The sequence below is a fragment of the Psittacula echo genome (assembly GCF_963264785.1).
Source record: "Psittacula echo genome assembly, chromosome: Z".
Lineage (NCBI taxonomy): Eukaryota > Metazoa > Chordata > Aves > Psittaciformes > Psittacidae > Psittacula > Psittacula echo.
In genome coordinates, this window is record NC_137742.1 from 10,351,193 (window position 1) to 10,365,609 (window position 14,417).

At 56.6% G+C, this 14,417-nt stretch overlaps 5 protein-coding genes across 6 annotated transcripts in view; 4 read left to right on the forward strand and 1 right to left on the reverse strand.

Annotated features, from left to right (window-relative positions):
• The window catches only part of UBAP2 (ubiquitin associated protein 2), a 145,559-nt gene that overhangs the window by 64,470 nt on the left and 66,672 nt on the right, over window positions 1-14,417 (reverse strand). The window lies entirely within an intron of this gene.
• On the forward strand, window positions 1,937-2,512 carry LOC308231659 (interferon-like; the record flags this gene model as incomplete). The annotated part of the gene is made up of 1 exon (XM_080637323.1): window positions 1,937-2,512. The coding sequence occupies one exon, from the start codon at window positions 1,937-1,939 to the stop codon at window positions 2,510-2,512; it is 576 nt and encodes a 191-aa protein (XP_080493449.1).
• LOC308231660 (interferon-like) lies at window positions 4,828-5,403 on the forward strand (the record flags this gene model as incomplete). Its single annotated transcript, XM_080637324.1, has 1 exon — window positions 4,828-5,403. The coding sequence occupies one exon, from the start codon at window positions 4,828-4,830 to the stop codon at window positions 5,401-5,403; it is 576 nt and encodes a 191-aa protein (XP_080493450.1).
• Window positions 7,719-8,294, forward strand: LOC308231661 (interferon-like; the record flags this gene model as incomplete). The annotated part of the gene is made up of 1 exon (XM_080637325.1): window positions 7,719-8,294. The coding sequence occupies one exon, from the start codon at window positions 7,719-7,721 to the stop codon at window positions 8,292-8,294; it is 576 nt and encodes a 191-aa protein (XP_080493451.1).
• LOC308231662 (interferon-like) lies at window positions 12,029-12,604 on the forward strand (the record flags this gene model as incomplete). Its single annotated transcript, XM_080637326.1, has 1 exon — window positions 12,029-12,604. The coding sequence occupies one exon, from the start codon at window positions 12,029-12,031 to the stop codon at window positions 12,602-12,604; it is 576 nt and encodes a 191-aa protein (XP_080493452.1).

The window sequence follows — 14,417 nt, forward strand, 5'->3', positions numbered from 1 at the left end:
CCACCTCCTGGACACACTCCTCACAAGGCACCCCAGGGTACTGCTGGCCCTCCGGGCTCAAGCGCACGCTGCAGCTCGCAGTCAACCGATCAGCAACCAACACTGCCAGGTCCTTCTCAGCAAAACCGCCCTCCAGTAGGTCACCTCCAACCTGGACTGCTACTTGGGGTTCCTGCTCTCCAGCTGCGCTACCCTGCTCTTGCCCCCTTGAACCTCACTAGGTTGCTGCCTGCCCAAATCTCCAGCCTGTCAAGGCCCTGCTGAATGGCACCACAACTGCAGGTGTATCAGACACTGCCCCCAGCTTCCTAGCAGCAGCAAACTTGCTCACGGGACACGACAACTCTTCAGGCACGTTGGTGTTGGCACCGGCGCTGTTCAACATCTTTGTCGCTGGCACCGACAGTGGGATCGAGTGTGCCTCAAGCCGGTTTGGCAACAACACCAAGCTGCGGGCTGCAGTCGACATGCTGCAGGGAAGGGAGGTCACGCAGAGGGGCCTGAACAGGCTTGAAAATCGGCCACCGCCAACCTCGTGAGGTTCAACAAGGCCAAGTGCAACGTCCTGCACACGGGTCACGGCAATCCCAAACACAGCTCCGGCCCGAACGGAGAACGGATTAACAGCAACCCTGAGGACAAGACCTGGGTGTCTTGCTTCAGGAGAAGCTGCATGACCTGGCAGTGTGCGCTCACAGCCCCGGAAGCCAGCGTATCCTGGGTGCATCACAAGGAGCGTGACGAGCAGGGGGAGGGAGGGGATTCTCCCCGTCTACTCCTCTCTCCTGAGACTCCACCTGCAGTCCTGCGACCACCTCTGGGAACAACAGCACAAGAGGATGCGGAACGGCGTCAGGCAGTCCAGAAGAGGCCACGGAGATGCTGTGAGGCCTGCTGCACCTTTGCTCTAGAGACAGCCTCAGAGAGCCGGGCTTGTTTAGCCTGAACAACAGAAGGCTGCGGCAAGACCTTACAGGAGCTTCCACTGCCCAAAGCCTCCTACAGGAAAGACGGGGATGGCTGTTTTACAAGGGCCTGGTGGGACGGGACAAAGAAGAACGCCTTTAAACTGATACAGACTATATTTATATTAGATATTAGGAAGAAATTCTTCACCATGAGCGTGGCGACACAGTCGCACGGGTCACCCAGGAGCAGTTGGAGCCGCCCCATTCCTCAGAGAGAGCCTTTAAGCACACAGGGACTTCAGCAGCCTCCTCTGAGAGGTCTTACCCTCAACACAAGAATGCACTTACGACCTCCAGAGAAAACCAGGTCACCGAAAAAAAACCATTAAACAACACGTAGACATGATGCGCCAACAGTGAGACAACCAAACACTTAGAGAGAAACAGAGAAGTGTCATGAAGAACCCAAAGAGAGAATAAGCAGCGATGTCATCGCTGAATACAAGGACGTAGTCGCACAAAAGCATACACCGAAAGTCAAACCCCACAACCACTACTACAGCCCAAAAGAAGGAAAAGGGACTTGGGCAGGAAGGGAAATCCAGCACACCACAACTGGAAAGAGACAGAGCCGCAGACCAAAAGCAGAAACCACAACAAACTCACCAGCAGCACAGGCGCCCCACATGTGCCTGCCCCCGAGCTTTCCCATCTCCACAAACCAATACACCAAAACCCCTGCCATAACCGGCACCAACCAAAACACAACCACAAAGCACGGCCAAGGACTTCCCCGCCCACAGCCACCCCAGAAAAGGCTCTTCCCCAGCAGCGGCACGGACCCCAGCCCAAACTGGAAACCACAACCGGCAACTGGCCGCAAGCGGAAAGCGAGGAAGGGGAAGCCGCGGTGGCACCACATAAAGCTGCCACCCGGCAGAACCCCCAGCACAGCGCACACCCGCACCACCACCAAGACGGAGCACGCTCCTGCCCAGCGCCCCACAGGCACCACACGCAGCCCCACCATGCCTGCGCCCGCAACCCCACAGCCCCGCTTGGGCCGCGGCGCCCCGGCGCTCCTGCTCCTCCTCACGGCTCTCGCCACCGGCCTCGCCTGCCACCACCGCACTGCCCGCGATGCCACCTTCCCCTGGCGCAGCCTCCAGCTCCTCCAGGCCATGGCTCCCAGCCCCACACCGCCCTGCCACCACCAGCAGGCGCCCCTCTTCCCCGACACCCTCCTGCACATCAGCCACCCCCAGCAAGCCGCCGCCGCCGCCCTCCGCATCCTCCAGCACCTCTTCCACACCCTCAGCAGCCCCAGCACCCCCCAGCACTGGCACAGCGAGCCACGGCACCAGCTCCTCAACAGCCTCCAGCACCGCATCCAGCGCCTCCACCACTGCCTGCCGGACAACGCCACGCTCTTCCCGGAACAAGGGCCCCGCAACCCGCTGCTCACCATCAACAAATACTTCCGACACATCCAGGACTTCCTGCGCACCCACAACCACAGCGCCTGCGCCTGGGACCACGTCCGCCTCGAAGCTCGCCTCTGCTTCCAGCACCTGCACAACCTCACCCGCACCGTGCCCAATTAGCCCAGCGACCCCACGCTCCCGCACCGCCCCGACACCAGCACCACGGGGGCAGCGCCCGCACACACCCACCTCGGGCCTCCAGCATCCTCCGCAACAGCCGCGGACAGAGCCGCCCCGGCCCCGCGCCTCCTGCGGCCGCTGCTCCCCGACACAACTGCTCTATTTATTGGCACACGCTGCCACCTATTTATTCACCTATTTATTCACACCAAATAAAGACCTCTTGACAAAACGCTCCCGCCGCCTCTCCTCTCACAAGCGCACCAACCTCTGCTTGGTCTCTGGTGAACCTCAAGATGCAGTGCCTTTCACTTGTCCTGTGAAACCTGTACGTTTCTGTCTGCCCAGTTCTGCAGCCTATGCAGATACTACTGAATGCCAGCACAGCCTTTCAGATGCATCAGCCACTGCCACCAGCTTCCTATCAGCCACAAACTTGCTGAGCTGTCTCTCTAGCCCTTCACCCATAGCACTCATTAAAAAGTTGAATTAGACCAGATCCAGTATTGGTCCCTGAGAAACACCACTGACTGCAGTCCTCCAACTGCGTTCTACTCTGTTGATCACAATGCTCTCAGCTCTGCCATCCACACAGTCCTCAGCCCATCTCACTGTCCATTCATTTAATCCACACTTCCTAAATTCACCTATGAGGGTTTTATTGGAGACATTGTCAAAAGGCTTGTGGAAGTAAATTCTCATAACATGCTCTGCTCTCCCCCCGTCAACCCATCATGCCATGTCATTGGAAAAGCCTTTTAGTTTGTCTAAGCAAGATTTATCCTTGGTGAATCCACGCTGACTACTCCTCAGGAACTTCTTTAACGTGCTTGGGTCTGACCACCAGAATGTCCTATTCCATCACCTTTCCAGGGACGGAGATGAGAATGACTGGCTGATGGTTTCCTTGGTCCTCTTCTTTTCCCTTTCTGATGATGGAGTGACATTGGCCTTCCTTCACTCCTCGGACACCTCTCCCATTCTCCATGTTTACCCAAGGATGATGAAGGCAGCAGAACAACAACATCTGCCAGCTCCCTCGGCACCTTAGGCTGCATCTCATCAGGGCCCATGGGTTTATGGGTGTTGCGTCTGTCCCGTCTGTCACTAACCTAACTCTCTACAACCAGGCGGCTAAATCTTACTTTCTCTGGCCTTCATCTCTAACCTCCAAGGTCACGGACTCCTGAGGGCCGTCCGTAGGGATGAAGACTGAGGAAAAGAAGGCATTCAGTAATTCAACCTTTCCTGTGTCTTCTGGAACCAGGACACCCATTGATTCACCATCGGCCCGACATTATACTTCTCTTGCTTTCCCTGCTGATATACACGAAGAAGCTCCTCTTGTTGTCCTTATGTCTTTTGCAAGGCTCAGTTCCAAGTGCACCTTGGCCTTCGTCGTTCTACCTCTGCATACAGTGACAATGCTCTTGTTTTTTCTCCCAGTTGGATTCTCCTCTTTTCCACCTCAAGAAATTCTTCACCACGAAGGTGGTGAGACAATGTCACAGGTTACCCAGAGCACTCGTAGCAGCCCCATCCCTCAACAAGGGCCTTTGAGCACAAAAGGCCTGTCAGCTCACAAGGCCAGCAACCACCTCTGATACCTATCCTCAGCACAAGAAGGCACTTAGGACTTCCAGAGAAAAAGAGATCACTGAAAAAAAACATTTAACAGAAGATAGAAATGATGCACAAACAGTGATAAAAACAAAAAACAGAGAGAAACAAAGAAATGGCACAACTTACCCAAAAAGAGAATAACCAATGATGCCATCATACTCATACAATGATGTAATCACACAAAAAACAATACCAAAAGCAGAACGCCACAACCACTACTACAGCCCAACAGAAAGAAAAGGAAGGTGGGCAGGAAGGAAAATCCAGCACACCACAACTGGAAAGAGAAAGAGACACAGAGAAAAGGCAGAAAGCACAAGGAAAACTCACCAGCAGCACAGGCGCCCCACATGTGCCTGCCCCCGAGCTTTCCCATCTCCACAAACCAATACACCAAAACCCCTGCCATAACCGGCACCAACCAAAACACAACCACAAAGCACGGCCAAGGACTTCCCCACCAACAGCCACCCTAGAAAAGGCTCTTCCCCAGCAGCAGCACGGACCCCAGCCCAAACTGGAAACCACAACCGGCAACTGGCCGCAAGCGGAAAGCGAGGAAGGGGAAGCCGCGGTGGCACCACATAAAGCTGCCACCCGGCAGAACCCCCAGCACAGCGCACACCCGCACCACCACCAAGACGGAGCACGCTCCTGCCCAGCGCCCCACAGGCACCACACGCAGCCCCACCATGCCTGCGCCCGCAACCCCACAGCCCCGCTTGGGCCGCGGCGCCCCGGCGCTCCTGCTCCTCCTCACGGCTCTCGCCACCGGCCTCGCCTGCCACCACCGCACTGCCCGCGATGCCACCTTCCCCTGGCGCAGCCTCCAGCTCCTCCAGGCCATGGCTCCCAGCCCCACACCGCCCTGCCACCACCAGCAGGCGCCCCTCTTCCCCGACACCCTCCTGCACATCAGCCACCCCCAGCAAGCCGCCGCCGCCGCCCTCCGCATCCTCCAGCACCTCTTCCACACCCTCAGCAGCCCCAGCACCCCCCAGCACTGGCACAGCGAGCCACGGCACCAGCTCCTCAACAGCCTCCAGCACCGCATCCAGCGCCTCCACCACTGCCTGCCGGACAACGCCACGCTCTTCCCGGAACAAGGGCCCCGCAACCCGCTGCTCACCATCAACAAATACTTCCGACACATCCAGGACTTCCTGCGCACCCACAACCACAGCGCCTGCGCCTGGGACCACGTCCGCCTCGAAGCTCGCCTCTGCTTCCAGCACCTGCACAACCTCACCCGCACCGTGCCCAATTAGCCCAGCGACCCCACGCTCCCGCACCGCCCCGACACCAGCACCACGGGGGCAGCGCCCGCACACACCCACCTCGGGCCTCCAGCATCCTCCGCAACAGCCGTGGACAGAGCCGCCCCGGCCCCGCGCCTCCTGCGGCCGCTGCTCCCCGACACAACTGCTCTATTTATTGGCACACGCTGCCACCTATTTATTCACCTATTTATTCACACCAAATAAAGACCTCTTGACAAAACGCTCCCGCCGCCTCTCCTCTCACAAGCGCACCAACCTCTGCTTGGTCTCTGGTGAACCTCAAGATGCAGTGCCTTTCACTTGTCCTGTGAAACCTGTACGTTTCTGTCTGCCCAGTTCTGCAGCCTATGCAGATACTACTGAATGCCAGCACAGCCTTTCAGATGCATCAGCCACTGCCACCAGCTTCCTATCAGCCACAAACTTGCTGAGCTGTCTCTCTAGCCCTTCACCCATAGCACTCATTAAAAAGTTGAATTAGACCAGATCCAGTATTGGTCCCTGAGAAACACCACTGACTGCAGTCCTCCAACTGCGTTCTACTCTGTTGATCACAATGCTCCCAGCTCTGCCATCCACACAGTCCTCAGCCCATCTCACTGTCCATTCATTTAATCCACACTTCCTAAATTCACCTATGAGGGTTTTATTGGAGACATTGTCAAAAGGCTTGTGGAAGTAAATTCTCATAACATGCTCTGCTCTCCCCCCGTCAACCCATCATGCCATGTCATTGGAAAAGCCTTTTAGTTTGTCTAAGCAAGATTTATCCTTGGTGAATCCACGCTGACTACTCCTCAGGAACTTCTTTAACGTGCTTGGGTCTGACCACCAGAATGTCCTATTCCATCACCTTTCCAGGGACGGAGATGAGAATGACTGGCTGATGGTTTCCTTGGTCCTCTTCTTTTCCCTTTCTGATGATGGAGTGACATTGGCCTTCCTTCACTCCTCGGACACCTCTCCCATTCTCCATGTTTACCCAAGGATGATGAAGGCAGCAGAACAACAACATCTGCCAGCTCCCTCGGCACCTTAGGCTGCATCTCATCAGGGCCCATGGGTTTATGGGTGTTGCGTCTGTCCCGTCTGTCACTAACCTAACTCTCTACAACCAGGCGGCTAAATCTTACTTTCTCTGGCCTTCATCTCTAACCTCCAAGGTCACGGACTCCTGAGGGCCGTCCGTAGGGATGAAGACTGAGGAAAAGAAGGCATTCAGTAATTCAACCTTTCCTGTGTCTTCTGGAACCAGGACACCCATTGATTCACCATCGGCCCGACATTATACTTATCTTGCTTTCCCTGCTGATATACACGAAGAAGCTCCTCTTGTTGTCCTTACGTCTTTTGCAAGGCTCAGTTCCAAGTGCACCTTGGCCTTCGTCGTTCTACCTCTGCATACAGTGACAATGCTCTTGTTTTTTCTCCCAGTTGGATTCTCCTCTTTTCCACCTCAAGAAATTCTTCACCACGAAGGTGGTGAGACAATGTCACAGGTTACCCAGAGCACTCGTAGCAGCCCCATCCCTCAACAAGGGCCTTTGAGCACAAAAGGCCTGTCAGCTCACAAGGCCAGCAACCACCTCTGATACCTATCCTCAGCACAAGAAGGCACTTAGGACTTCCAGAGAAAAAGAGATCACTGAAAAAAAACATTTAACAGAAGATAGAAATGATGCACAAACAGTGATAAAAACAAAAAACAGAGAGAAACAAAGAAATGGCACAACTTACCCAAAAAGAGAATAACCAATGATGCCATCATACTCATACAATGATGTAATCACACAAAAAACAATACCAAAAGCAGAACGCCACAACCACTACTACAGCCCAACAGAAAGAAAAGGAAGGTGGGCAGGAAGGAAAATCCAGCACACCACAACTGGAAAGAGAAAGAGACACAGAGAAAAGGCAGAAAGCACAAGGAAAACTCACCAGCAGCACAGGCGCCCCACATGTGCCTGCTCCCGAGCTTTCCCATCTCCACAAACCAATACACCAAAACCCCTGCCATAACCGGCACCAACCAAAACACAACCACAAAGCACGGCCAAGGACTTCCCCGCCCACAGCCACCCCAGAAAAGGCTCTTCCCCAGCAGCGGCACGGACCCCAGCCCAAACTGGAAACCACAACCGGCAACTGGCCGCAAGCGGAAAGCGAGGAAGGGGAAGCCGCGGTGGCACCACATAAAGCTGCCACCCGGCAGAACCCCCAGCACAGCGCACACCCGCACCACCACCAAGACGGAGCACGCTCCTGCCCAGCGCCCCACAGGCACCACACGCAGCCCCACCATGCCTGCGCCCGCAACCCCACAGCCCCGCTTGGGCCGCGGCGCCCCGGCGCTCCTGCTCCTCCTCACGGCTCTCGCCACCGGCCTCGCCTGCCACCACCGCACTGCCCGCGATGCCACCTTCCCCTGGCGCAGCCTCCAGCTCCTCCAGGCCATGGCTCCCAGCCCCACACCGCCCTGCCACCACCAGCAGGCGCCCCTCTTCCCCGACACCCTCCTGCACATCAGCCACCCCCAGCAAGCCGCCGCCGCCGCCCTCCGCATCCTCCAGCACCTCTTCCACACCCTCAGCAGCCCCAGCACCCCCCAGCACTGGCACAGCGAGCCACGGCACCAGCTCCTCAACAGCCTCCAGCACCGCATCCAGCGCCTCCACCACTGCCTGCCGGACAACGCCACGCTCTTCCCGGAACAAGGGCCCCGCAACCCGCTGCTCACCATCAACAAATACTTCCGACACATCCAGGACTTCCTGCGCACCCACAACCACAGCGCCTGCGCCTGGGACCACGTCCGCCTCGAAGCTCGCCTCTGCTTCCAGCACCTGCACAACCTCACCCGCACCGTGCCCAATTAGCCCAGCGACCCCACGCTCCCGCACCGCCCCGACACCAGCACCACGGGGGCAGCGCCCGCACACACCCACCTCGGGCCTCCAGCATCCTCCGCAACAGCCGCGGACAGAGCCGCCCCGGCCCCGCGCCTCCTGCGGCCGCTGCTCCCCGACACAACTGCTCTATTTATTGGCACACGCTGCCACCTATTTATTCACCTATTTATTCACACCAAATAAAGACCTCTTGACAAAACGCTCCCGCCGCCTCTCTTCTCACAAGCGCACCAACCTCTCCGTCGGCCGCGGGGAAGCCACTTCTCCCCAACACCCCCTCCAAGCCCTGCTCCAAACAGGGATCGGCACACCCCATGCCCGCACTTGCACTTGCCACCTCTCCAAAGAGGCACTTCCCAACACCTCTTTGCAAAGCCTCTGACACAGTTCAGCCAGCCTCTGCACGAGCAATTCCCCCACATTTGCATCCTCAATGTTTTCCACCACCCAGCCCACTTCAGACCCAAAGACGATCACCGCCTCTGGTCTGCTCACTACACGCAAGGCACGGAACCCTGCTGCCGCTCCCGGGGCAGGAGCACAAACACCACCACGGGCTTGGAACACATCTCTGAGCAGGAAAGGCCCAGACAGTTGGGCGGGTGCACAAGAGAAGACTCCAGAGAGAAGGTCCAGCGGCCTTTAAGGGGCTTCCAAGAACCGTGGGGACAGGCCTTCCACTCGGGCCTGTCGCCATCGCACAAGGAGCAAGGCTTTGACGCTAACAAGAGCCGACATTCAGGCGAGCTACAAGGATGAGACTATTTACCATGACGGTGCTAAGAAACTCCAACAGCTTGCTCAGAGAAATGGGAGATGCCCCATCCCTGGAAACATTCCAGCTCGGGCTGCTCATGGCTCAGAGACACCTCGTCTGGTGGAAGGTGGCTCTGCTCAGTGCTGGGCGGCTGGAACACAGAAAACCGTCCAAGTCACTCCCAACCCAGCCCAAGCCATGCCGTGCCTCTAGGAAGCACAGGCACGGCACAGAGCCCTTGGATTAGGCCACGTCCGGCTACTCCGGCCTCCTCACCCGTCTGTCACAACGACTCTCTCGCTGCGCTGCTTGACAACCGCTCTGCACCACCAACTCTTGCAGGGCAACACGCACAAGGGCCCAGCCATGGCCATCCACCATCCATGGCCCTGCCTCCTGCACTGATGGCACCTGGCAACGCCACATCATCCTGCATCTTCCAGCACCCCAAGCACCGCAAGCAACAACACAACACTGCCCGACATCACCGTGGCTTCCCACCCCGACAATGCCCTCACACCACCACCAGCACCACACATGCCTTTCCCTGCTCCAAAAGCTTGCAGAACCCACAGAATCCCGGAATCAGTACGGTGGGAAGGGATCTCTGCAGATCACCCAGTCCAATCCCCTGACAAGGCACGCCCACCTAAAGCAGGTTACACACCGATGCCTCCAGGCGGCTTTGGCATGGCCCCGGACAGGGAGACCCCACAACTATCCACCACTGAAAAGAGTTTGGCACCACCCTCCTGGCACCCACCTTGCACATGTTTAAATGCATTCATGAGATCCGCTCTCAGTCTTCTCTTCTCTAGACTAAACAGGACCAGCTCCCACAGTGTCTCCTCAGAAGGCAGTGCTCCAGACGCCTCAGCATCCTTCACGCCCTTCCATGGATCCTCTCCGGGCGCTCCTTGTCTGTCTTCTCTCAGGAGGCCAGAACTCGACACAGCTCTCCAGCTGTGGCCTCACCACGGTTCAGTACAGCTGGAGGATCGCCACCCTCCACCTCCTGGACACACTCCTCACAAGGCACCCCAGGGTACTGCTGGCCCTCCGGGCTCAAGCGCACGCTGCAGCTCGCAGTCAACCGATCAGCAACCAACACTGCCAGGTCCTTCTCAGCAAAACCGCCCTCCAGTAGGTCACCTCCAACCTGGACTGCTACTTGGGGTTCCTGCTCTCCAGCTGCGCTACCCTGCTCTTGCCCCCTTGAACCTCACTAGGTTGCTGCCTGCCCAAATCTCCAGCCTGTCAAGGCCCTGCTGAATGGCACCACAACTGCAGGTGTATCAGACACTGCCCCCAGCTTCCTAGCAGCAGCAAACTTGCTCACGGGACACGACAACTCTTCAGGCACGTTGGTGTTGGCACCGGCGCTGTTCAACATCTTTGTCGCTGGCACCGACAGTGGGATCGAGTGTGCCTCAAGCCGGTTTGGCAACAACACCAAGCTGCGGGCTGCAGTCGACATGCTGCAGGGAAGGGAGGTCACGCAGAGGGGCCTGAACAGGCTTGAAAATCGGCCACCGCCAACCTCGTGAGGTTCAACAAGGCCAAGTGCAACGTCCTGCACACGGGTCACGGCAATCCCAAACACAGCTCCGGCCCGAACGGAGAACGGATTAACAGCAACCCTGAGGACAAGACCTGGGTGTCTTGCTTCAGGAGAAGCTGCATGACCTGGCAGTGTGCGCTCACAGCCCCGGAAGCCAGCGTATCCTGGGTGCATCACAAGGAGCGTGACGAGCAGGGGGAGGGAGGGGATTCTCCCCGTCTACTCCTCTCTCCTGAGACTCCACCTGCAGTCCTGCGACCACCTCTGGGAACAACAGCACAAGAGGATGCGGAACGGCGTCAGGCAGTCCAGAAGAGGCCACGGAGATGCTGTGAGGCCTGCTGCACCTTTGCTCTAGAGACAGCCTCAGAGAGCCGGGCTTGTTTAGCCTGAACAACAGAAGGCTGCGGCAAGACCTTACAGGAGCTTCCACTGCCCAAAGCCTCCTACAGGAAAGACGGGGATGGCTGTTTTACAAGGGCCTGGTGGGACGGGACAAAGAAGAACGCCTTTAAACTGATACAGACTATATTTATATTAGATATTAGGAAGAAATTCTTCACCATGAGCGTGGCGACACAGTCGCACGGGTCACCCAGGAGCAGTTGGAGCCGCCCCATTCCTCAGAGAGAGCCTTTAAGCACACAGGGACTTCAGCAGCCTCCTCTGAGAGGTCTTACCCTCAACACAAGAATGCACTTACGACCTCCAGAGAAAACCAGGTCACCGAAAAAAAACCATTAAACAACACGTAGACATGATGCGCCAACAGTGAGACAACCAAACACTTAGAGAGAAACAGAGAAGTGTCATGAAGAACCCAAAGAGAGAATAAGCAGCGATGTCATCGCTGAATACAAGGACGTAGTCGCACAAAAGCATACACCGAAAGTCAAACCCCACAACCACTACTACAGCCCAAAAGAAGGAAAAGGGACTTGGGCAGGAAGGGAAATCCAGCACACCACAACTGGAAAGAGACAGAGCCGCAGACCAAAAGCAGAAACCACAACAAACTCACCAGCAGCACAGGCGCCCCACATGTGCCTGCTCCCGAGCTTTCCCATCTCCACAAACCAATACACCAAAACCCCTGCCATAACCGGCACCAACCAAAACACAACCACAAAGCACGGCCAAGGACTTCCCCGCCCACAGCCACCCCAGAAAAGGCTCTTCCCCAGCAGCGGCACAGACCCCAGCCCAAACTGGAAACCACAACCGGCAACTGGCCGCAAGCGGAAAGCGAGGAAGGGGAAGCCGCGGTGGCACCACATAAAGCTGCCACCCGGCAGAACCCCCAGCACAGCGCACACCCGCACCACCACCAAGACGGAGCACGCTCCTGCCCAGCGCCCCACAGGCACCACACGCAGCCCCACCATGCCTGCGCCCGCAACCCCACAGCCCCGCTTGGGCCGCGGCGCCCCGGCGCTCCTGCTCCTCCTCACGGCTCTCGCCACCGGCCTCGCCTGCCACCACCGCACTGCCCGCGATGCCACCTTCCCCTGGCGCAGCCTCCAGCTCCTCCAGGCCATGGCTCCCAGCCCCACACCGCCCTGCCACCACCAGCAGGCGCCCCTCTTCCCCGACACCCTCCTGCACATCAGCCACCCCCAGCAAGCCGCCGCCGCCGCCCTCCGCATCCTCCAGCACCTCTTCCACACCCTCAGCAGCCCCAGCACCCCCCAGCACTGGCACAGCGAGCCACGGCACCAGCTCCTCAACAGCCTCCAGCACCGCATCCAGCGCCTCCACCACTGCCTGCCGGACAACGCCACGCTCTTCCCGGAACAAGGGCCCCGCAACCCGCTGCTCACCATCAACAAATACTTCCGACACATCCAGGACTTCCTGCGCACCCACAACCACAGCGCCTGCGCCTGGGACCACGTCCGCCTCGAAGCTCGCCTCTGCTTCCAGCACCTGCACAACCTCACCCGCACCGTGCCCAATTAGCCCAGCGACCCCACGCTCCCGCACCGCCCCGACACCAGCACCACGGGGGCAGCGCCCGCACACACCCACCTCGGGCCTCCAGCATCCTCCGCAACAGCCGTGGACAGAGCCGCCCCGGCCCCGCGCCTCCTGCGGCCGCTGCTCCCCGACACAACTGCTCTATTTATTGGCACACGCTGCCACCTATTTATTCACCTATCTATTCACACCAAATAAAGACCTCTTGACAAAACGCTCCCGCCGCCTCTCCTCTCACAAGCGCACCAACCTCTGCTTGGTCTCTGGTGAACCTCAAGATGCAGTGCCTTTCACTTGTCCTGTGAAACCTGTACGTTTCTGTCTGCCCAGTTCTGCAGCCTATGCAGATACTACTGAATGCCAGCACAGCCTTTCAGATGCATCAGCCACTGCCACCAGCTTCCTATCAGCCACAAACTTGCTGAGCTGTCTCTCTAGCCCTTCACCCATAGCACTCATTAAAAAGTTGAATTAGACCAGATCCAGTATTGGTCCCTGAGAAACACCACTGACTGCAGTCCTCCAACTGCGTTCTACTCTGTTGATCACAATGCTCTCAGCTCTGCCATCCACACAGTCCTCAGCCCATCTCACTGTCCATTCATTTAATCCACACTTCCTAAATTCACCTATGAGGGTTTTATTGGAGACATTGTCAAAAGGCTTGTGGAAGTAAATTCTCATAACATGCTCTGCTCTCCCCCCGTCAACCCATCATGCCATGTCATTGGAAAAGCCTTTTAGTTTGTCTAAGCAAGATTTATCCTTGGTGAATCCACGCTGACTACTCCTCAGGAACTTCTTTAACGTGCTTGGGTCTGACCACCAGAATGTCCTATTCCATCACCTTTCCAGGGACGGAGATGAGAATGACTGGCTGATGGTTTCCTTGGTCCTCTTCTTTTCCCTTTCTGATGATGGAGTGACATTGGCCTTCCTTCACTCCTCGGACACCTCTCCCATTCTCCATGTTTACCCAAGGATGATGAAGGCAGCAGAACAACAACATCTGCCAGCTCCCTCGGCACCTTAGGCTGCATCTCATCAGGGCCCATGGGTTTATGGGTGTTGCGTCTGTCCCGTCTGTCACTAACCTAACTCTCTACAACCAGGCGGCTAAATCTTACTTTCTCTGGCCTTCATCTCTAACCTCCAAGGTCACGGACTCCTGAGGGCCGTCCGTAGGGATGAAGACTGAGGAAAAGAAGGCATTCAGTAATTCAACCTTTCCTGTGTCTTCTGGAACCAGGACACCCATTGATTCACCATCGGCCCGACATTATACTTATCTTGCTTTCCCTGCTGATATACACGAAGAAGCTCCTCTTGTTGTCCTTACGTCTTTTGCAAGGCTCAGTTCCAAGTGCACCTTGGCCTTCGTCGTTCTACCTCTGCATACAGTGACAATGCTCTTGTTTTTTCTCCCAGTTGGATTCTCCTCTTTTCCACCTCAAGAAATTCTTCACCACAAAGGTGGTGAGACAATGTCACAGGTTACCCAGAGCACTCGTAGCAGCCCCATCCCTCAACAAGGGCCTTTGAGCACAAAAGGCCTGTCAGCTCACAAGGCCAGCAACCACCTCTGATACCTATCCTCAGCACAAGAAGGCACTTAGGACTTCCAGAGAAAAAGAGATCACTGAAAAAAAACATTTAACAGAAGATAGAAATGATGCACAAACAGTGATAAAAACAAAAAACAGAGAGAAACAAAGAAATGGCACAACTTACCCAAAAAGAGAATAACCAATGATGCCATCATACTCATACAATGATGTAATCACACAAAAAACAA